Raw genomic sequence first — 22,340 nt, 5'->3', positions numbered from 1 at the left:
CCCTTCCATTGTCCTGACCAGAGAGCCGCGCCGATTGGGCGCGGCGCGGGACACGTCACTGAGGATTGAAAGGGCGCGCAAATATAAAAGTGAGTGGAGGGAGCCGGGCGGCGGCGGGATGCAGAGTTCTGAGGCGGCTGCTCGGCGCAGCACCGCCGACCGCGAGCGGCGCGGCCCGCCGCCCGTCCGCTACGCCACCGCCGCGGGCCCCGCGCTCCCGGGGCCGCCCTCCGGCCGCTCCGGGGAGCCCCCGCGCGCGGCCCCCGGGGGAGCGCGGAGCGGGACGGGAGGGGACGCGGCGCCGCGGGCGTTCGCGCGTCTCCTCCGCGGCGCCGCCGCCCCCTCCGCGGCCCCGCTTCCCGCAGGCGGACGCCGAGGCGCGGCTGCGGGGTGCCGCGGGGTTCCGGCCCCCGCCCCGCCGCGGGGCTCGCGCGGCCGTGCCGGGAGCCGGGCGCGGGGTCCGGCTCCTGCGGCGGGGTCGCCGCTCTCGGGGCGGGGCACCTCACGCCGGGGGCCGCGAGGAGGAGGAGCTGAAGGCGCCGGCACGCCGTCACAGCCCGTGGGCGGAAAGCGGCCGGGTGGGCTGTCCGAGCGGCTCCCCCCTCATGCTCCACGCCGGCGTCCCGGGCCGCGGCCAGCGGGGCCCGAGCTCGCGGAGCAGCCGCCGGCCCCTCGCTGCCCGGCACTTCGTGCCCGCCGGGACGCCGAGTGTGGGGAGCGCTGCCGCAGCACCTGCAGCTGCGAACGCCCCGCGGCGAGAGCGGTGACGGGACAAACGCAAACCGCTCACCTTTCCACAGAGGCGTTTTGTACCAGCCCTCACCGCGGTAACAAAACGAGATGAGCTATATCCAAAACCCGGTTCTTACCTCGTCACTCCTTGCAGCGGTAACGCCGCTGGAGGATCCGCACCTCCTGTGAGGTGCTTTAGCATTCTAAATGTGAAAGTACTACCGAGCCCTGCGTCCCAGACCCCAATCCCTTCTGAAACTCGACGAATGGAAGGCCTTAAGAAAACACTCAATTAACTGGATGCCCCGTCCCTGGAGGTGTTCAAGGCCAGACTGGATGGGGCCCTGGGCAGCCTGGTCTAGCATTAGGTGGGATGGTTGGTGGCCCTGCGTGTGGCAGGGGGGTTGGAGATTTGTGATCCTTGAGGTCCCTTCCAACCCTGGCCATTCTGTGATTCTGTGTAACTGCTGCGCATCAGCATGACCAGTAACAAGGTTTAAGCATTAAACTATATTAACCTCTAAATTAATAAAGCCATTATCTCTTCCTTGATCAGACCATGGCTGATGGCACTTGCTGGCAGGAATGAGGCAGAGTGAAAGAATCCTCAGGAAGTACCTGAAGTTCCCAACAAAACCAACTCCTCAAATCCAAGAGAAATAACGCAGTGCAAGTTTTCATTTAGCACACACTGCTTAATTCTTAGTGAGAATCACAGCCTACTAACATTAGGCTTCTACAAATGGAAAGTGTACAAATACTGAGAAATTTTTAAAAAGCCCCAAACCCACATCTTCAAGTCATAATTGTACTGCTTACCAGTGCAGCCAGGTCTGAAGTCAATAAACTAGCATGCTCTGCTTCCTCTTTCTTTAGATACAAATGCGATTAAAAAGATGCCAGCTGTGCTGCTATCAGCTCACTGCAGACACTTTCACACTGGGATGGCTCAATTCTCTACTTGTTTGCATCTGCTAGGTGCACTGAATCATTTCCATAGAATCACAGAATCAGTAAGGTTGGAAAGATCATTTAGTCCAACTGTCCATCATCAATACTGCCCACTTACCCCATCCCTCAGTGCTGTATCTCCCAGGGATGGTGACTCCACCACCCCCCTGGGCAGCCCATTCCAGTGCCTTACCCCTCTTTCTGATAATTTTTTTTTCCTAATATCCAACCTGAATGTAGTTGTATCAGTAGAAGAATCCTGTTACACTTTACCCAAAAGCTCACCTGGCACTGTGATCTCAAAGAATTAAGTCACACACTAAGAGGCTGTGGGAGGCTGACTGGTTTTCCTACAGACTTGCAGTTTGATGATCCCAGGACAAACCTTAGTGCTCGCTCTTCTTGCAGTGGCATTTATAAATGGCATTTATAAATGTCTATGGGACTCTGTAGCAAACAACAAACACCTAAAATGAGCAGATCCCTTAACTGAGGCGGCAGATGCTGCTTTGTAAGCAGTTACCAGATGGGATGGAGTATAGCAACACTTTAAGCATCGACCCAGACTGCTACGCACCAGTTACTGGTTTCAGTGTCACTCTGACCTCTGCATTATATTAGATGATATGAAATAAAAATTGGGACTTTTAAGTCCCATGGAAGCAAAATACAGGTTCTATAAAGGCTAAAATAGGTTCTTGTTTAGGTGGGTGGCAACACATCATAAAATGCAGTAAGCTAAAGCTGTTTGGCCTCATACGATGTAAGCCATCTCCCAGTAAGCATTTGAAGATGTAACAGGGCAACTTTATTGTTCAAGAAATATATACTAGGGCTTCTTCTAAGTGTTATCCCAACTTCTCACACTTTTCCTCTGATAATTCTTCCACCCAAGAACTCAGATCTCTCCTCACAGTCTTCCTAAGCAAGTGGGCCATTCACGGTTGAGGAACAGGCTCCACAGATTGCACACACATTTACATGTCTTCTGATGGAACATTTTAATTATTTTTCACCTTATTTCCTTAGTTACTCCAGAGTCCACTAACTTCTGTTCTGTTCATCCAGAGTCCGCTAACTTCTGTGCCTGAGCCACATGCTGCTACTTGGTTATGATTACTGCATCCCAGCTTCTTTCCTTCTGTAGCTGATGCTTCTTTTAAGGCACTGCTTGTATGAAGGCAAACAAGTTCCAAATATTCTATCGCAATTATCAACTGTTTGTCAAGGAGGGGTGGTGCTTTATGGAAGTCAAAGATCCTTCCAAACAATTACCTTAATTCAAAGACTCGTTTGCAAGTAAATGCTGATAGATACATGAAGATAGCAGTCCTGATATCTGAAATAACATGAAATATATCAAGAGTAAGGAACACTCATGTTTTTGTCTCTAAGAAGGTTGATTTCTTTTTTGGCTCGTTTCTGTCTTGAAGTTTAAAACTTGTCTTTACACAGAATATGGTGCAAAGAAAAACTGTAAAAAAGCATAAGAATTTATTTGGCCTACTGTGCAGTTGCTGCTAACTTTGCACATCCTGAACTTCTTTAAGGTTTCTTCTGTGCAAACATGACCTGCAGGGGAGGAATTAGAAGCATTTATTCTCAACTGTTGTCTAGAACCAACAGTTTTTGAAAAGGTGAGCAATGAGGGGATTCTGATGACGTGACGTGTTCCAGTAAAGGTTTCTCTTCGTCTCAGCTATTCATATCTGAAGGCCTGTGCATGTTTCCACATTCCAGTGGACTTCTTCTGCTGCCCTTGACTACAGAAGTAAAAAGAATTTACTCATCAGTTGCAGAATCCTGCCTTTTTTTTTTTAAACAGAAGCAGTACATTTCTTCTCTTGTTCATGCTGTGCCACATCTCTTCCAATACTTTATAAATATGCCTTCTTCTGCAAACTCTTCTAAAATCAAAAGCTGCTCTAAATTACATTCCAGTGCAGCCACTGAGATCACTTGGCTAACATGAGCCACCTCAGACTTCACACCAAGAGGCCTTCACGTTCTAACATCACAACACAATCGCTTTGGGAAAAAAGTAAGTAGTTTCACAGGAAGTTTCAAAATCCTTGTTTAGTAATTCTGATGTTTTGCAAACTGGGGTATGCTTTAGGAAAAGCCACACAGATTGGATGCTGTATTGCAAGGAAAGAAGACCATGTTTTCTACTATATGTCAATTTTCAACTACTTTGTTTCTTCACAATATCCCTTGTAGCTAGTTACTGGACAACTAGCAGAAATATTTGCAAGGAGCCTACTGGTTCAACTGCTTTTCCATGCAAGGCAGGCTGAACTTGGATGGAAACATCAGCTATATATTTTCTTCACTGTTTTTCAAAATGTCCTTTTGTTTTCCATTTTCTTTAGAGTGCAGAGAGAGAGAATAAAGAGAAAGGCTTCTCCAAAGACAGAACCGTTCTTCAAAACAGCGTGTTTCTAAGTAATAACAGAAAAGTTCTTATTAAATGAAAATGAAAACAAGCTTTTATTTACTTAAAGATACGCTCCCACTTCAAAACATCCGTGCAGATCATAACTTAAGATTTCTAGCAAAGTCAAGCAATGACAGAGAATCCCAAGGAAGGGAATAGAGACCACAGAGACATCTGGTTGACAGTAATCAAGAGACAGGTGCAGAGCGGGTATCTGCTTCCTTCCCAGCTCCCCACTGACTTTGTGAAACACGCTGAGGAGACTCTTCCTAACAGAATTTTCAAGGAAGTCAAACTATGTAACAGGCCAGGCCTGAGAAAGACTCGGCCCATTTGCACTCTGTGGTTGCTGACAGAGGTGAGAAAAGGATCTTGCATCAACTCCATGAGACAAAGGAACGCTGCAGGATGGGGCAGCACACTTCTCATGAGGTGCTATGTTACCAACTTCTTCAATAGCTTTTGCATTCTGTGAGGAACACTGCTGGCTGGAAGGCAAATGGTTTCATAGCTTGCTTTGACAATAAAGAGATTCAGTGACATCAACGGACCTCCAGATTTTGCCTCTGTCCTTCCTACTGAGCAAAGAGATCTTAGTTTCTTCAGGTCAAAATTAAGAGTATATTACATTTACAGTGGCATGACAACAACTAATACGTTAGTCAAACCTACAGCCACAACTAGGCTATTTTTAATGAGATCTGAAAGCCTTTTTTGACTAAAATGCTACATTATCAGCTCAAAATGAGAACAAAGACTCTGCAAAGGCAGCGCACTCGGCCACACGTACTTATGATAGAGCTGCTGGGGATTTAGACTGTCATTTTAGAGCACGTCCAGTCATACAGGAGAGCAGGTTGTTCACAATACACTCAGAAAAAAGAACTACCCATATTTACCCTCTTCCTGAGGCTGCAGTGCCAACTCCTACACAACCCATACAAACGTAACTCTCTGTTGTCTATTAAACGCAGACTTATAACCAGTGTTTTTTTTTCCTTCATTCCCTTAGCATTACTTCTGGAAGAGATTTCCATTCAAAGAAATGAGACGTAGCACGTCTGTAAGTAGCAGTAATGCACGGAATGTGCTTTGCTTTACCTTTCTGGCTGGATTTGTTCAGATCGCACAAAGTAATCTGCATATGTTGCCAGCTCTATTTTATTAATGAGCATTATCTAGAGAACAGGGTTTCAGAAGGCCATGCGTCCTTTCTCTATGGATGAGTAGTTGGCTATTCTAGATGTGTGAGTAAGCAGTAACTGAAAAAAGTAGCAGCCAAAGAAGGTAAGCTCAGAAGACTAAAGGAAAATGGTCTGGGAGAAGCAGCCAGGGAGCAGGGATGGGACTGGTACCGCTGCAGTGATTTCCTTAGCAGGCATCATTTGTGAAATAGCTGATTTTTGTTGACATGTGAGCCCTGCAGACAATGCCATCATTTCTATAGCCGATCTTAAATCAGGATTGGTACTTACACGGTGTTCTCATCCATAGAATGGATAACATTTAAGTTTTGTGAGCTTTTTGAAGAATTAATAGATACAAAGTATTCAAGAAAATATATTTCATAGCACAGGTTTATGCCCACACTGTTCAGCTCACAAAGTGGGTAAAACGGATGAAGATGCTTTAGTTATAGACTTTTCTTCTGATATGTAAACTGTACATATACACATCTATATAGCAATCATTTCACAGTGACAGTAACGGAAATTATGCGAGTCCTTTAGCATCTTATTCCTTATGTATAAGCGTGCAACTTCTTTAAGTGCTTCTATGAAGCTTGCAATGCAGTTTCAGATAGGTGGGGAACTGTGTTCAGCTCCTGCAGCAAAAGGGGTTGAATAAATGTTCTTCCAGGACTGCACTATTTCTGAAATCGCTGACCTGCTAAGATGTTTGCTTTTCTGAGAGCACAACATGCAACGCAACATCCACTTCTGTCTTCCACTTTCTGGAACCATTATATCCAACACTCGATTCCTTCCAAAATCTCCAGGCCACTCAAGTCCACAGACAAGGTAAAAGTTATCAGCTGCAGTGTTTGCTTCTGTTGATCCTAAGATGCTGCTGTCCACCATTACAGACAGTCTCCTGTAAAGGTATTTAGTACTCAGTCACCCTCAGTCCTGTCAAGAGGCACAGAAGCCTCTGATGCTGCCACTGCCACTATGCTTCTACACCAGAAAAAGGTAGACTTCAACTAGGCCTAAGGTAATGAAAAATAGTGGAAACCACTTTCCTTCCTGTATCATCCAGTCCAAAACACTCAAAGATATATACCTTTGCATCTGGGAATCCTTCAGATGCCCTCAATGCTACACGTTAACTTGGAGAGATTCCTTGAACCAGGTACTGGGACAGAGGTACTATTATCTCTTGTGTATATTTTTTGAAAATGCACAACAAGCAAATGTAACTCTGACCTGTACTCTGGTCCTTTACACAGAATTCAATCCATTATCTACAACACAGGCTAAACCATCTATTTCTGAACACGTAGCAGGCACCTTAACACCAGTACAGTCCCTGATATCAGAAATCCTAGCAGTATTATCTGCACAAGGCAGGAAAATGATGTGAATTTATGGGATGCTGATGTGCAGAGAAATAGGAGATGCAGAACATACAGGATCCACAGTGATGTATAGAAACACACTGCATACAAGAGGTTACAGGAACTGCTAGGAGAAACAAATATTAGCTTACAGCTTTGAAAAAAGGAACCTGCATGGTTTGGCAGGACAGTCTTGCCCTTTGGCTGAATACAGCCAAATATATATGATTGTCACCGAGAAGTATCCATCTCTTCCTCGACAACACAATGCTAGAAAATGAACTGTTTCTCATTTGTACAGAGAACTTTCCACATCTTCAGCAACTTGCTACCTTCCTAATGAGGCATGGTGCTCAAGAGAGATTACAAGTACTACAAAATATCAAAAGCAGTCCTTACAGAGAGAAAACCCTGGTGTTTGGTTACGGTTTTCCTGGCACTCTAGAATTCAGAGTGATCAAACACCTATGGCATGCTCTACTATATGCTGTATTACAACTCTGCAGCACTACTCATTTTAGCATTTACTGAGTGAATATATGCAAGCAGTGACAGATTACTAAAATCTTTACTGTACAAACAATCACCGAGTAGCACCTTTCTCTGGATACAACTACTAGGACTATCAGAAGAGCTAACTGTAGGCTCCACTTTGGGAATAACACTTCCTGAACCTTTTTTCTTCCCCCAACTTTTCTTAAGTTGCAATTGTCTTGATACAGAAAGGGCTATTTAAATGTGACAAAATGTACAGAATGAAACCAGTACCACACAGACTTGCCTACTCAGATGATAGGTCCTTTGGTACAAAGTCTCTAAGGAGGTATGACCATCCACCAACCTGGGCTGCGTTGCAGTGACTGGGCTGCATCCAGCCCAAAGACCTCTCCAAGCTCCACACAGCATCAGGGCTCAGCAGGGGACAACTTCTACTCCAAATTGTCTTGTGCTACCAAAACCTTAGCATTGACCTTTTGGTGAACATAAAATTGTAGCATCTATTTAGACACTACTTTCCGAGACCATTTGTCTTTCTACTCCTAGTCATCTTAACTCCCTCTTCAGGAGTTTCAGACGCTTTTAAGTCTTTTACATTATTATTATTATTATTATTTTCATTATGTACGTTTCCGTGAATTTTAGTTTTCTTGAGACAAATTAAACCCTTTATTAAATATGCCTCAAATTTCACTGAAGGAATGCTGCCATAAACAAAGAGCATACTCTTCTAGAAGTCAAAAAGCAAGACAGTTGCAAGAGAAAGTCAACACGGTGACCTCAAATTTGTGTCAGACACAAATTTTAAAAATTTAATAACTCAGCTTATTATAGCAGTAATTTGAAATAGCATCTCATTGCAAAGTTTAAATACTGTTGGACAAACTTGCATTAAACTGATCTAGGGCACCATTTAAACAGTCTCTGGTTCAACTCCATGCAAATCTGATGGTTTCCATGAAGGATAAGGTGGATCTGGGAGTGTGGATTCTCCCAGATGCTGATATGTGTAAAAGTCATCAGGTAGGTCAAGATGCTTCGACCACACAGGTATGAGGATTAGACTCCTTTAAGACAAATTTACCTCACCATTTTACTGAAGTATGAATAAAAATCAAAATGAAGAGCAGCAGTAGAGCTCTCAAGCACTTCCTTGAAGCTGAGGATTTTAATTGTTTGAAGTCTTCTATGGCATAATGGTGATTGCTTTTATAACAAAATCCTTGATGCTATCTTATTTCTTCTATCACAGCATAACATTTAGATCATGTAACTGTTCTAGAGTTTCCGAATATAAGCAACTGATTATTGACAGAACTAAATGGGTGTAAGGGATGCATGTACTCACATCCATTCATCTATTTCCAGTAGCCCAGACAGTCTGTTACTCACAAAAGGTTTGCATTCGATCCTACAAAATTTTGACAAGAGAAAATACATATCATGTTATCCATAGTACTTAAAGTTTTGAGCTAGTATCCTTTTTCAAGATGTTATTACTTCTCTCTATCTCCTTAAAAACCTCAGCCCAAATACTTTTGAAGCCTCTCCTGCACTCTCTTCTTCTGAATCACAGACCTTCTGAAGCATTTCCATTTTTAATAAAACAATCCATCCTCTTCTATTCAATAATTATACACCCAAATGTACTGAAGTCATTAAATAGATGTTTATTTTACTTGACCTTGAAAAAACATAGATTTCTCATCATACCAACATACGAGTAATTAGTGAAGTAACTACTTCTGTGTATGTGACTAGTAAAATACAATTCTATGTCTCTTTTTTAATAGAGAAATTAGAGAAGGAATAGAAAAGAGACACAAAAAAATAACCCAGGGATGTGGAAAAAAAATATAATGAACACCATACAAATCTTTAGCTTTAAAAAAAAAAAAATAGTTTGAGAAGTAATCTGATTACAGTGTAAAAGCACCTTCCTGGAGAGAAAATAGTGAGTACTAAAGAGCTCTTTAATCTATCAGAGAAAAGCATAACAAGAATCAATGACTGGAAGCTGAAGGCAAACAAATGCAAATGGAAATAAGGTAGAAAATGTTTAGCAGCAGGCATGATTACCACTTGTATTATCCCAGTACCTGGTAGCCAAGTCATGGATCAGGGCTCCCTCACACTGGGTGCTTAAAAAAAAAAGAGAGAAAAGAAAGAAAGAAGAAAAATGAAATCTAGAAAAGGAAAACAACCCCTGCCAAAAGCTTACAATCAGCACATGAGATGAAATAGCGTAATGAAATCAATCACAACATCACCCAATAGGACAGGCAACATTTTCAGGGCATGGTTTCAAAACACAAAGCGTTGGGCTGAGATACCAGCTTACGGTGTTCTGCCTTGCCAACTGATTGTCCCCACAACTTCTTTACAACAAAGAGAAAAATCGATTCATTAAAAAGAGGTGTTAAAAGCAAGGGTTCCATTTTTTCTTTACAACAAAATGCCAGTGCAATTGAGGTAATTTTGCAAGTGCTCTGATTTTAATGAACTTCAATGAATGCTTTGGCCAAAATTTTCCTACCTGTGTATCTCACTATCAACTACAGTGCTGTTTATGGGACATTTGAATTTGCTGCTATGCCTGTGGGCAAAATCCACATAACCCAGAGAAAAATATCCAAAAGCAAAGCATGAGGTTGTTTCATTTTCCTCACAGAAAATCACCAGCCCAGTCATCAAATCTGTAAGGATAAGGTAGAATATCAACTGAAATTCAAACCTAGCTCATGGCCCAGAAAACTTCTCCGGAGCAAAGTAAACCAACCAACCAACCCAAATAAACATACTGACAACCCTCCTCCTACCCTCCAAGAAAAAAAAACACACACAAAATCAACCTTATCACCCTTATCAATTGCAGCCTAAAAAATAAAGAGATTAACCTGTGTTTCCTGATACCGTTTCTCTGCCAGTAAGGCATACACACCACCTGCAGTAGTTCACAAACACAGGAGGCCACTGCTGTTTGACTGGGAAGAAAGGGGAAAGCTGAGAGCAATACTTTTTCTGAAGTTATTTTCCACATATTTCTGAGATCAAGTATCACATGGATTACCCCAAAACTCATCAGGGAGAAAGCTGGGAGACCTGAGCAGTGCCTTCTCTCATTTTCTGTCAAAAAACATGGATAGCAGAACACACCTTTGATTTCCACTTTTTTTTTTTTTTAAATTGATGCTATTAGCAGATTACAGCAACACACCAAACACCCCCAGTGTATATCACACCACGAAGACCCTTAAAGAGCTCATTTCTTGGGCTAGGAATGCTGAAGAGCAAACAAAAGCAAAGGTAAACTCTCCACAGACAGTCCCTAAGACTCAAGGGCAAACAGGTTTACGACCTGCAGCTTACTTCCCTTCCTCCGTAGCAGACCAGCCTCCTCCTGGTTGATGCTCTGTATTTCACCAAGCTGAATATTCATGTTCAAATGCTAGACAGGGAAACAGTTACAACTATAAATAAAAGCATTCTTTTTTTTTTTTTCTCTCCTTCCTTTTTAAAAATATTCTAAGACAGCTTATTATAGCTGTAATTTGAAATAGCATTTCATCGCAAAGTTTAAATACTTAACAGCTTTAATATTTGGCCTCATCCGTTCTGTTCAAGTTTTCCACAGGACCGCGGCTGCCCCGTGTGCGCAGGACACACGCTGCTCAGGAAATGAATCAGGGTTGTGCATCAAATTAGATTATTTATAGGTTCCTATATGTGTTTGCTCTACAAGTTGTGCAGAGAAGAAGACGGACAACTGCAGGAAGAGAGCAGCGGGCGTGTGGTTAAGGCAGTTGAATGCCACACAGGAACATTCAGTTCTCTCTGCCATAGGCTTCTGCAAAGAAGGAGCAAGTCAGACCAAACACCTTGGCAGACGGCCACCAACACCGTGTTCCTCATTTTCTGGGAGCCCAAACTGAAACACCTTCGGCCTTGTATGCAGAAATAGAAAGAAATTGATTAGAATGGCAACTTTGGCTTTTGTGAAAGAAATGGAGCTGGAGGCATGAGGTTAAAGGGCAGGAGGACTCAACTGATAACCCTGACTTTACTGCTGATTGAACGGTTGTTTTCTCCTTTATAAAGCAAAACAGCAGTGCTTCTCTATTGTTCTGGGAATATACAAAATGTTGTTAAATACTTCACAGTTCTTAGATATAATTTTAACATGCCTACAAAAAAAAAAAAAAAAAAAGGAGGTATTCCTGATTCTCTGTATACAGAGAAAGTGTTGGATATTTTCATCCACTAATTTTCCTACACTGATACATGTTTGCATTTAAAAGTCTGTACGATATAAATACTAACATGGGTAGAGACAGAGCATATCCATTTTTCCCCTCCAACTCTATTTGCAGTCCTTTCCAGTTCACACTGGGGCTATCTAACCTTAGTACACAATGAAACTGTAAGAGTCATATGGAATAGGACAGGAACAGCAACCCATGTAGTTAAAAGACATTATCCAGTTCACAAAAATAAGTAAGTCTTCACTCTCGGCTGTAGAGTACGACATGTAACTGCATCCACAGAAATAGAAAAGCAACAGGAGGGCTAGTAAAAGTTACTGCCTTTTCCTGCTTATTTTATTGGTCTGCATCACAGAGTTATCATCATATTGAAAGCTTTTAGTAATAGTAGGCTACTAAGAAAATAGCACACTGCAAAATAAAATAAACGTATTTTGTCTCCAAAGAACAAAAAACAAATCTACCAACATCTTTAAATTGCCCCGAATAGAGTCCCAGTAGTTAACTTCAGAATTCAATGTAAAAGAAACACCACAACTACTGCAAACAGGTGATCATCTCCTCCATTCTAAGTAGGCAGACATGACATGTAAAAATGCAACACTAATCACATCAATCCGGAGTTTTTGGTACATGACACAACAGAAATATTTTAGCTGTCTGACAATATCCAGAGAACACTGAATACAGATGCTACTAAAGGAGATGTGCCTAAGACTCAAAAACAATACCACCTTAAAGGACAGTTATCATGAATTAGAAGCAAGTAGACGTGGAAATGAAATACAAATTTACATTCAGGCCTAAAGTCAGTTCTTCAGAGTAGAAACTTCCAGGCACTCATGTTGCATTAACTCAACCAGGCCCCATGGCTCTCAAGGTCCATCTGACCAGAGGCAGAATTAGGGCCTAAATACACAAAGAGAAAAAAGATGAACCAGGTGTCATAGCCCACAGCTACAGTCAAAGAGACACCAAACTAGTCCCAGGAAAGTAATATAAAATGCACATTTTTGCCACAGTATGCTGCATTCATCTGCAGAACGTACACCAGGAGGTTTATACAGCATTACCCGATGGCAGGAAATTCCCCTTCAGGCAAACGTGAGTACCTGCAGTGCTTGTGCTCACCTCCTGAGTGCTGCTGATATTTTTATTTATATAGAATTTATTTTATTATTTTAAATAAATGACAGTGCTGTACAATCAATAAAGGGGATATTTTTCTATTAATCACCAACACCTCATTTCTAAGCGTGTGGATTTTTAGCTTCTTAGTAATGCGGTGGCAAAAACTAAAATGAGGTAATCTTACCATATTTTAAAACACTGTAAAACTGACAGAAAGTAATATTAGTGCTATAAAAACACTCACTTTTGTGCCCATCTGAAGGCTGTGAGAAGTTCTAGCTTGGCAGTGAGTTAGATGAAGTCACTTTTTGTGCTCCCTAACACACTAATAATAGCCCACGGTAGCATACACCTAGTATAATATACAATTGCCAGTGAGAAAAGGTACTATTTCAGAAAAATACCTACTTGTAATTTTTTCTCACATAGAAACGTGTAATGGGAATGAGTAACAGCAACAGTGAACACCACAGAAGTATCAGTTTAGGATGGACCACCAGCACAGAACCATGGACTACACTCTGATATACCATGTTGTCCTACATTCAGCAACAGTGCTCATCATCCAGCATACAGGGAAAGGGGAAGGGGGTTCATGCATTCTCACTACCTGGGACCTTCCTATATGTATCTGTCACCTCCAGAACGTGAAATGGTCTTCAGTCTGATCTGCAAACTCATCAAAGACCATCAATATAACTGCACCTCTATTGTTACCAACTCTAACTGATAGCCAGACTGACGTTAAGGTTGTCCAGGAGTATAGTACTATTCTTTCCTTTAGTATTACAGTTATGCCTTCTGAGATCAGCATGTAACCAGGCAAATTCAACATAAACGTATCTTCCGTCCAAATAAAACATTTCAGGAGAATCAGCTACTCCTGATTACTCCTACATCTCTTAATAAGTTTAAGACAACAGATCCTTTCTACGAAGTAAATTACTAAGTAAAAAAAAAATTCCGAGATATATGGAGATACAGACATCTGAAATTAACTGAAAGAGAAGCTGATTTGTCTGTATCACTGATGGAGAGATAAGGATTCATTATTTCTATAAGAAAAAAAATCTAAACAAAAATACATTCACTAAGCATGTCAACATTATGACACCCATTTTGCTGACATCCAGCACCGACATTACCTGGACTGCTTCTATAAGAGGAAATTGATACACACACAAGAGAGGTGATTTCTGGAATCTGTGGGGAATGCAATGTTTTTGTACTCACTGTGTTAGCTCAGGATAGATATATTTCCATTTTAATGTTGAATTGATACTTTTATGCCATATACCTGTCACAAGCCTGCATGTTATAAAGAACCTATAATGCCACATTTAGAATAGTGTCAGATTATGGTTATTTTATCTCAAGGCTGGTATCTATCTGGCTGTCCCTCAATAAGCACATGGTGATAAGCGAACACAGGGTTTAGCAGAAGGAAGCCTGACCTCCAGCCCTGTCTCTCCCCACACAGCTTCTGCATCCCACAGCTGGCACCAGGCAGCACGCACTGACTGTGCTGTTTGCCAGTGATTTCTGAAAGAACAAGAAGTGCACTTGCTCAGGAATTTGCATGCAACAGCCTTACCTGCCCAGCACTGCTCCCTCTCTGAGTAACCCAAAATTACTGAAGGGCTATTAATATAAAATTCCTTTGCAAAGGGTCACATTTCTGAGTAAAGCAATTTTTCAATTTAACTTCCTACAGCGTACTACATATTTTAATACTTCCATCTGGACACCTGACAGCTGTACACTTAAGACACTATTTCTTCTTGCTCTTGCAAAAATGCGTTATCAATTTATAGTTTCAAAGCTAGCAATCTGAAATGTATCTATTCTTGAATGAACAAGAAAAAGAAAAGTCATCTCTTTTTCGAGACAAGATCAGAAACAATTCTAATTCACATCCATATGCTTCCATACTCATAAGACTACAGCTGAAAATCAGCCAAGTGCAGATGTTAATTCCCTTGCCCTCTCTTTGCTGTACCATTTATCTTTGAGTTTAGGAAACGTTGAAGGGGAAGGAAAAGGATCATTGCAGTTGGTATAGGACCTTGCTACAAAGGCCTGAAGCAAACTGACAGCTTCCTCCTGCTGAGGAGAATTTTTGCAGGCACGACCAGAAAAAGGAACGGAATCAATGAATTGTTGAAGCCTTACTGAACTACTACTGAAGTACTACAGAGTAAAGTTATTAGAAGACTTCACTTAATAACTCAAATTTAAAGAAACTTCTGTATATAGTGCCCATTATTACAATCAGCCAAATTAAAAAGATCAGTGCCTCCACTGCAAATGCATGACATACCATCTTATGCTGTTCATCCCACCGTGACATTTCAAATAAACTACACAACTCAAGCCCCCTTTTTCCTGGCAGGTGGACTACATTCTGAGCTACACTATTTGGGAAGCAATCAGATGAGTGAAAGACCCCAATCAATTAAAAATACAATTATATCAGATGATAGCTCTTTCAGGTTTTCATATGAATGGCTTAATTGCTAGTGACATATATGCAGGTGCAGAACTACTACATCACCCCGACCATTGCTCAGACGTACAACGTTAGCATCATCTCGGGCCCAAAATTTACTCCACATCCCAAGAGTCATATTCATAATTTACTTTCACTGTGACATTTACAGGACTTTACTTTTCTTTACAGGACAATACTTCTCTTAATTCTTCTAATCATCTAGTGTATTCAATCAGGTTATCATCATCACCACACCATCCTGATTTGGCAATCTCTCTCTGTGCTTTTGAGAAATGCAGCCTGATCTCACTTGTATTCACACAGAATTACTGCTGCAAAGTCCCTTTTCCGAGTCAATCACTTGGAGAACATGTCAGAGCCTCCACAGCTCTCCTCAGCTTTTCTGTTATTTGTCTTCATTTTCAAGGCCCTTCCTGGCTTATCACTACTGCACCTATTGTTCCTTAATCATCATCAGGAAGTCTGCTGTGGAATGTTTGTATTTGAAGCCAGGCCAATTTTCATAAAGCATAAAGCTGAAAAGATCATTAGATTACACTGTTTAAATTGCTTATGCTGTGTTTGTCTAAAACACTTTCCAAAACCATCACATTTTCACTGGAAAAAAAAAAAAAAAAAACAGATTTGGAGAAGTTTCTTGTACCTCTTTCCTTCATATCTCCCACCTGCCAGCCAGTATCATGAATCTAGGTTCCAGCTCCTCTATCACCCACGTTATTTTTCAAACAAACCTTTTATGCTTTTTTTCCATTTTACACCTTACACCCTAGGGAAACCCCCTTAAATATCTGAAAATGTACTTGATAGCTTTTCTTCACTGCCCTCTCTGAAATTTACTAAGTTGCCTATGAATTACCTTCCCCTCTGCCTCCAAACGAGCAGTCACACTACTGCCTATGAGCAGTGTTTGGCAAGAAACTGCATGAAGGCATATACATCCCACCTAGTTTTAAGTATCTAGACAACTATCAGATGTAGGAGACAGATCTTCCTGTACAGTAAATGGAAAGACACCTGTTGAAATCAATTTTGATGAAGGAATGCCTCATGTGTTCCAAACTGTCCTCCAGTTTAAATAAACTGGAAAAAGCCTGTGGAGAACAGCCTCTTGATTTACATACACAAAGAGGATGCCCTCAATTTCTAATAGTTCCTTTCTCGTTTGTGTATATCCTACTTTTGAGTGTATAATGTTTAGACTGCAAACTTTTAGGAATGTAGATATTCTTTTCAACACAAGTTGGAACTTCCATGCCCAATTAACATTCATTTATTTCACAATAATACAAAAGCAATCTTATAATACTACACAGTATTGTATTAGTTATACGATCAGGTACTGCTTATCATATAGGTAAGCATACAAGCCATGTAGAAAATGCACAGTCATGCATCAACTTGGTGATTTTCTAAATTCCTTAATGCTACCACAAAGAGCTGGAATGTGTTCACAGCTGGCACCGGTTGGTTTTCTCCCTACTGAATGATGGGCAAATCCCCAGTACAATTCAAAACAGTGAAAGAGAAAAGAGAATGAAATACAGGAGATTGAAAAAGATGGGAAGGTAAATATGGATGCAGGATGTGTGCAGAACTTTTGGCAAAGAAAAAGGGGTCGCTGGAACAGAGCATGGAAACTCTTGTCATGTGAGACACAGATGTTGTAAGCAATCTTCTGAAACAATTGATGAGAGAATGTTAAAATGTAGGTCTCAAAGTTAAGAAATGTAAGGAGACCCTTTGCATATGCAAATAGTTCATGTCCCACAGTACGTGCTTTTCCCTCTTAAACTTACTGGACTTTAAATACGCCCTATTAAAAATGAGATTTCAGTTACAGAAAGAAGGTCTTACAGACCAAAATAAGGAAGCAAAACCCCTAGATATATTTTATATGCTCTCATTCTCTAAAAAACATGGTTAGCACTGGGAAAAAATAAAAACGTTATGAAGAAACAATGCGCTTCAATAAGTTATTAGAGCAAAATAGGAGTCTTCCAGACAAATTTGGAAATCTAATTCAAGTACAAACAACTAGCAAAATTCAGACCAGGCGTCATGTACAAAATAACTTGAATGGAATAATTAATACTGCTGATGATCTAGTTCTTGCTCTGGATCTATTCATCCAGATAACCATCCTTCTTTGGAAGAAAAGAAGTATTCTCCCTAAGCAAGTGAGCAAGAAAACAAAAACACTCCTCAGACACAGACAGTAAGAGAAGAGAAGAAACAAGGTAAAATACTGGATTATGTTCATCTTCATTATAATCATTTTTAACAATGGCAAAGAGTTAACTTCAAAGTGTCTCAAAATAATGGTTTTGTTCTTCTGTTATGGCAACAATCATCTAGAAAGTGGCACATGTGAGTAGTATTGTAATTAAGTTGCAGCTATTTAGGCTACTCAGAATAAAGGAAAACAAACTAAAATGAACTAAAGGGCCACAAAAATGCCAAGTCAAATTGGAACGATGATAGATAGCAAACATATACTAAAACAGAAAAAAATAAAAGCAAGAGAAAATCTGTTTTTATGGGGCTTCAAATTAACAATGCAAGTGAAGGAAACTTAGCAATATAAAACTCAACAAACTAGGTAGAGAAAGGCAGCAGTTACCTACAACATCCCCAAGTTGAGTTCACTCACAGTCTCTTATGATGTGCACTCAAACGGTGTGGCCAGGATAACTTGTGTTGAAAAGAAGGGCCGTCAGCTACTGAGAGGCTTTACCACACTCAGGAATTGTTCTCTGTTAGCAGTAACGAGCTAGATTTGTGAGCAGCTCCTTTAGGAATCATCAACTATGACAGGATAGTTTTTGCCTCAGCATCTTAGGCCAGGTTGCTGCCCACTGTCTGTTTTCCTCATTTGGAAGATAGGTCTGAAATGCACTTCTGCAGTCCCTCCTCCTATCCAGAAAAAGAACAGCACACGAGTTACACTACAGCCTTGTTGCCATCCTCCTGATGTTAGGAACACACGGTCTTCTGCTGACAAATGATCTTTGCTGTGGCACACAGATACTGCTGAGAACGGTGTCCTGGAAACCATGCCCTTCATTATCAGTCTACACCATTTGATTAACCTTTATTTTGGTTTTCCTTTACACTTAGACACACATTCCATCCACACTGCATTCACATCAAACTTAACACTTCCGTTACAAATCTCTGCATAATTTTCTCCTCGTTGAAGTGATCTGATGCAGAACACTGCACAAAGGGCACATCCCATACTTCTGTCTCCTCCTTCCTTTGCTATGTGCTCCTCTGTTTTCCCTGCAACAACCAGCAGCCATCACTGATAAGCCTGTCCAGGAAGCAAAACCAGTAGAAAAATCAACCCTTTTTTTTTTTAATGAGATTGCTTTTTCAACAGCATAGATCCATGAACTGGATCACTGGGATAGTAGTTAGCACCAGGTGCAAGGGAGGAACTAAGACTGCCACTTTTTAGTGGATGTTGTTCATTAGATCAGTTAAGTTGCAGTGTGAAAGAACACCAGATGCCTTGACCTCAGGAAGGAATTAGGGCACCACTTCAGCACGTCAGTGAAAATTTCTACTCAATCAAAATAAAAATAATAAAAGAGGCTGCTTAAACAATGGAAAAAAATGAGTAGAAAAGGTGTAATGGGATTATAGCAATCAATCCTGTGACCTTAACAGAAGAATACACATGCACTACGTGTCTTGCCCTCTCCAAAAGGATACATGAAAAGTGGAATGAGTGCAAAGATGAACACTGGTAAGCACTGGCAACACCCAAAGACAAACTGGGAAGTTTAAACTCAAGAGTGTTATGCACAGACATCATCAAGTAACAGAACCTCCAGACAGGTCCTATCAGATGCTGCTATGCTTGCTATCTTACTATACAAGAAAAATACCAAGAAGCTTTCGAGGTATGGAAAATTCAAAGCTGGCCAGAATCACATCACATCTGTAATTTATCAATGTTAATTATCAAGGAGATTGAAAGTTATTAATATAAATGAAACGTCCTAATCAACAAGAGTCACACTAAACAAGTTACTACATTAAGAAATCTGGACAAAACGTATTTGGCATTAACATCCACTGACAAAATGGGATATAGTTACTGAGAAATGGGAAACTGTATTATGGCTTACAGCAATGTGACAAGTCCTGAGTTAAAAAAAAAAAACAATTAAAAAAAAAAGAATAACAAGTTTATTCCATTACTAACTTCTTATTCACAATATCAAAGCTTTCCTATAGTTTGGCACTGAATGTTATTAATAGCTCTGTGAGACTTCTTCCACACTGTCTGGGAAGGCGAAGGGATGAAATATCAAAAAAGTGGCCAGGGGTGGAAAATGCAGGGGAATACGAAGAAGGGACTTCCAGCAATGCCAAAGCAGGGATAAGACTTCATGGTTTAATAAGTGGCTGGGTCAGGTAAATAGGGCAATAATAAATGGCTGAAGCAATCCACGGTGCAATAAAGGGAACAAATGAAGACTTAAGAAGACAATGACCTAGACAGAAAAGAGAACCAGAAAGACAGCCTGGGAACTCTTTTTTGGAGAGAAAATGAAGTCGATACGTGGATGACAGAAACTGAACAGCTAAACAGACTTTGTGTAGTGAAGCTGTGGGTTCGAGATGACCTTACTGTCCACATTGACAGGTAAGCTGCCGGGCATAAAAGAAATGGCAACAGGTTGCAGAAAAACAGTATACAATTTGTGAATCCAAAAGGAACATACATTTCATCTGCGTTCCGAAAGCAGACCACTGAACAGCAGGAAATCAAAACATAACACTTAACCCCCTCAGTTTGCTCTGTTTGGAAACCAACGGTTGCCAGATTAACAGCTTTTGCCTGAGATCACTTCAATGATACACCTCATTGGCAATTTGCAGCCTCTTTTTAAAATAAAAGGGATATTTTGCTTTTCTAGATGAAGCTTAGAAATATGTACTGAATATTTCAAAATATACTCTATGAATATTTACCTGCAAAGCTGTTCCATGCCCATTTTCCCCTTTAAAGGGAAGGAAGACAATTACGACAAAATAAACTCACTGGAAAAGAGACATAAACTAACCTCACTTGGATATGAAGGCATTTTTGTTAAACACATATTTGCTCATTCCAATATTATGAAAGCTATTTACTGCATAATAAAAATTTTTGGATGGAATAAGGCATTTCTGAATTTCTCCTTCATGATTAATGTACAGTGTAAGGAGCCATTGCTTTGAGACAGGTGCTACAGAAGCCAAGTGTCAGGTTATCAATCAGCTCCTGCTTCACATTAATCCCAATTTAATGACCAGAACTCTTTTATTCTTAACATCTTGTTTTAAATATTGAACTAAGAGGATTCCATCAGAATACACTGCACAGAGCGCCCACCTTGCAGTGCATGTAGCATGGAGGCATCAAGCAGGAGTTATTTTACCATCAGTCAAAGCATATTCTTAAACAAGAACACCTGGTACCATACGCTTCAAGGGAAGATCTAACCTGCTGTGGTAACACGAGGGCATCCTAAGCACAAGCACAGCACAAACCCACAGGCAGCTCTTGATCCAACAGGTTGATGGCCAGAACAGGCTACGTGCTCCTTTCCTCTACCCCTAAGCAATGTGGTGCTGTTCTGTTGATGGCACTGCTGGCTGGCCCAAATCAATATTGCCTCTGGTATTGAGGTGAGTGAGAGGAACCTGAGGCCTCCTGAACATGCCTTTGTATGCTGGGTGAATGGCAGCGCAGCGTACAGCCTTGGGTGGAAGTGCTGTCCGGGATAAAAGGGCTTAATGGTTCAGCACAGAAAGGAGAAGGTCAGAACATTCAGCACCTGACATGAACCTGTCTGCACTTCTACACAGCCCACACAGACAGTCTCACATCACAGCCCCTCAACATAATCTCAGAGCTCTGCATCTTTAGCAGGCAGTACAGGAGGAAAAAACAGCTCTGAGACAGGTGGAAAGGCTAAAAGGGCCCAGGCTGCAGCAAGGCTCCAGGACCTCTGCTACAAAGGAGGAAGGATCTCAACAAACTAGAGATCCATAAACTGAAAGCACCACAGGCAGAGCAGCCTGTGTTCATACTTACATATGTGGATGGAACACAACAGTATGCCCATTTCTGGCATCCTGCTGCTACTTATGTTTATTGAAAGGTGAATGGGGCCTGATACGGTGGCAACAACGCTGTCCTCTCCTGAACTGCCCAAGTGGCAATTTCTGATGTATTTTCATGTTATACTCACTCCCCTGCCTATGCTTCAATGCTACTGGAAGATCAAACAGCAGAGTTCTGTTGCAGCTTTATTCCTCCTATACTCTCCTAGTGAGACATCCTGAAGCGACCCAGAACGACTTGGCCCGGGATGCTGGAATTTGAAATAGGATTGACATTGCTGCTTTCATTGTCTTCTAGTATATCCCATGGAAGTTGTGGCAGCTTTTGTTGATAGCTGCGTGTAGTTTTCATTAACACATTACAGCCTTGCACCACAAACCAGACGAGGGATGGAGATCAGATCTGTGTCAGCAGAATCAGAGTTAGGTAAGCACATTCATCTCCTAACAACAAATATAGACATCCACAGAAAAGCTGACATGGTGTACAGCTGTGAGAAGTGAAAATCTTATGGCAAGACAATTCCTTAATATAAATATATTTGTTTGCTTTGGCACATAGCAAGCCTAGTTGAATAGGACCAATAAATTAAAGGTACCTCACTCACAATGTATTTACTCTATAATCTGTCTCAGTATTATCAAATCCATAGATCTGCCACCCAGAGAACAAATGTGGAGCTCTGTATGTATTTTCAGTACACAAACTATGGCAGCTTTTAGTTAACACTGCTGTTTAACAGCCGGAGAAACAACAACCAACACACACATACACACACACACAGCAGCACACCATCACTACCAGCAGCACCTAAAGATTCAAAACAAAAAAAAAAAAGTACATTTTATTTAATACTCTCAATGTCTGCCTTTTGCAATCGAGGTAACCAGAATGCAGGTAAGAGAGGTGTAAGGGATGGAGGACAGGAACCCCAGGGCAGTGCAGAGCTCCAATACAAAACTTCTGTAACACAAATGATGATGTATGACATGTCAGTAGGTAAGGCTGCTTCTTTTCTGACATCTTTGTTAAACAAGGAAAGATTGAATTGGTAAGCAATTCACGATGCAAGGAGAACTAGGATAACCAGAGGCCAACTGGTTCACTATAACTTGTGTTTTCATGCTATCAACTTG

The 22,340-nt window shown here is 41.2% G+C and overlaps 1 protein-coding gene across 7 annotated transcripts in view; it reads right to left on the bottom strand.

The window, feature by feature from the left end:
• Positions 1 to 775: 775 nt before the first annotated feature.
• LOC116244186 (uncharacterized) overlaps positions 776 to 22,340 on the bottom strand; it is a 42,146-nt gene continuing 20,581 nt past the window's right edge. For 5 of the 7 annotated variants that reach the window (XR_016463078.1, XR_016463081.1, XR_016463087.1 and 2 more), the window contains 3 exons: positions 9,275 to 9,316; positions 8,524 to 8,586; positions 776 to 7,648 (listed from right to left, as the gene is read on the bottom strand). Coding sequence is in view for 1 of the 7 variants with exons in the window: in XM_090133481.1 (XP_089989607.1) it covers positions 5,917 to 6,214; positions 8,524 to 8,586; positions 9,275 to 9,316 (403 nt within the window). In the remaining 6 variants the exon portion in view is untranslated. The remainder of the gene's footprint in view (positions 7,649 to 8,523; positions 8,587 to 9,274; positions 9,317 to 22,340) is intronic. The other 2 variants (XR_016463084.1, XM_090133481.1) reach the window with 2 other exon arrangements.

The sequence above is a fragment of the Phasianus colchicus genome, chromosome 1, assembly GCF_987193195.1.
Source record: "Phasianus colchicus chromosome 1, bPhaCol1.hap1.1, whole genome shotgun sequence".
Classification (NCBI taxonomy): domain Eukaryota; kingdom Metazoa; phylum Chordata; class Aves; order Galliformes; family Phasianidae; genus Phasianus; species Phasianus colchicus.
Note: the sequence above shows the minus strand (reverse complement) of the source record. Positions and strands in the feature narration are given on the sequence as shown.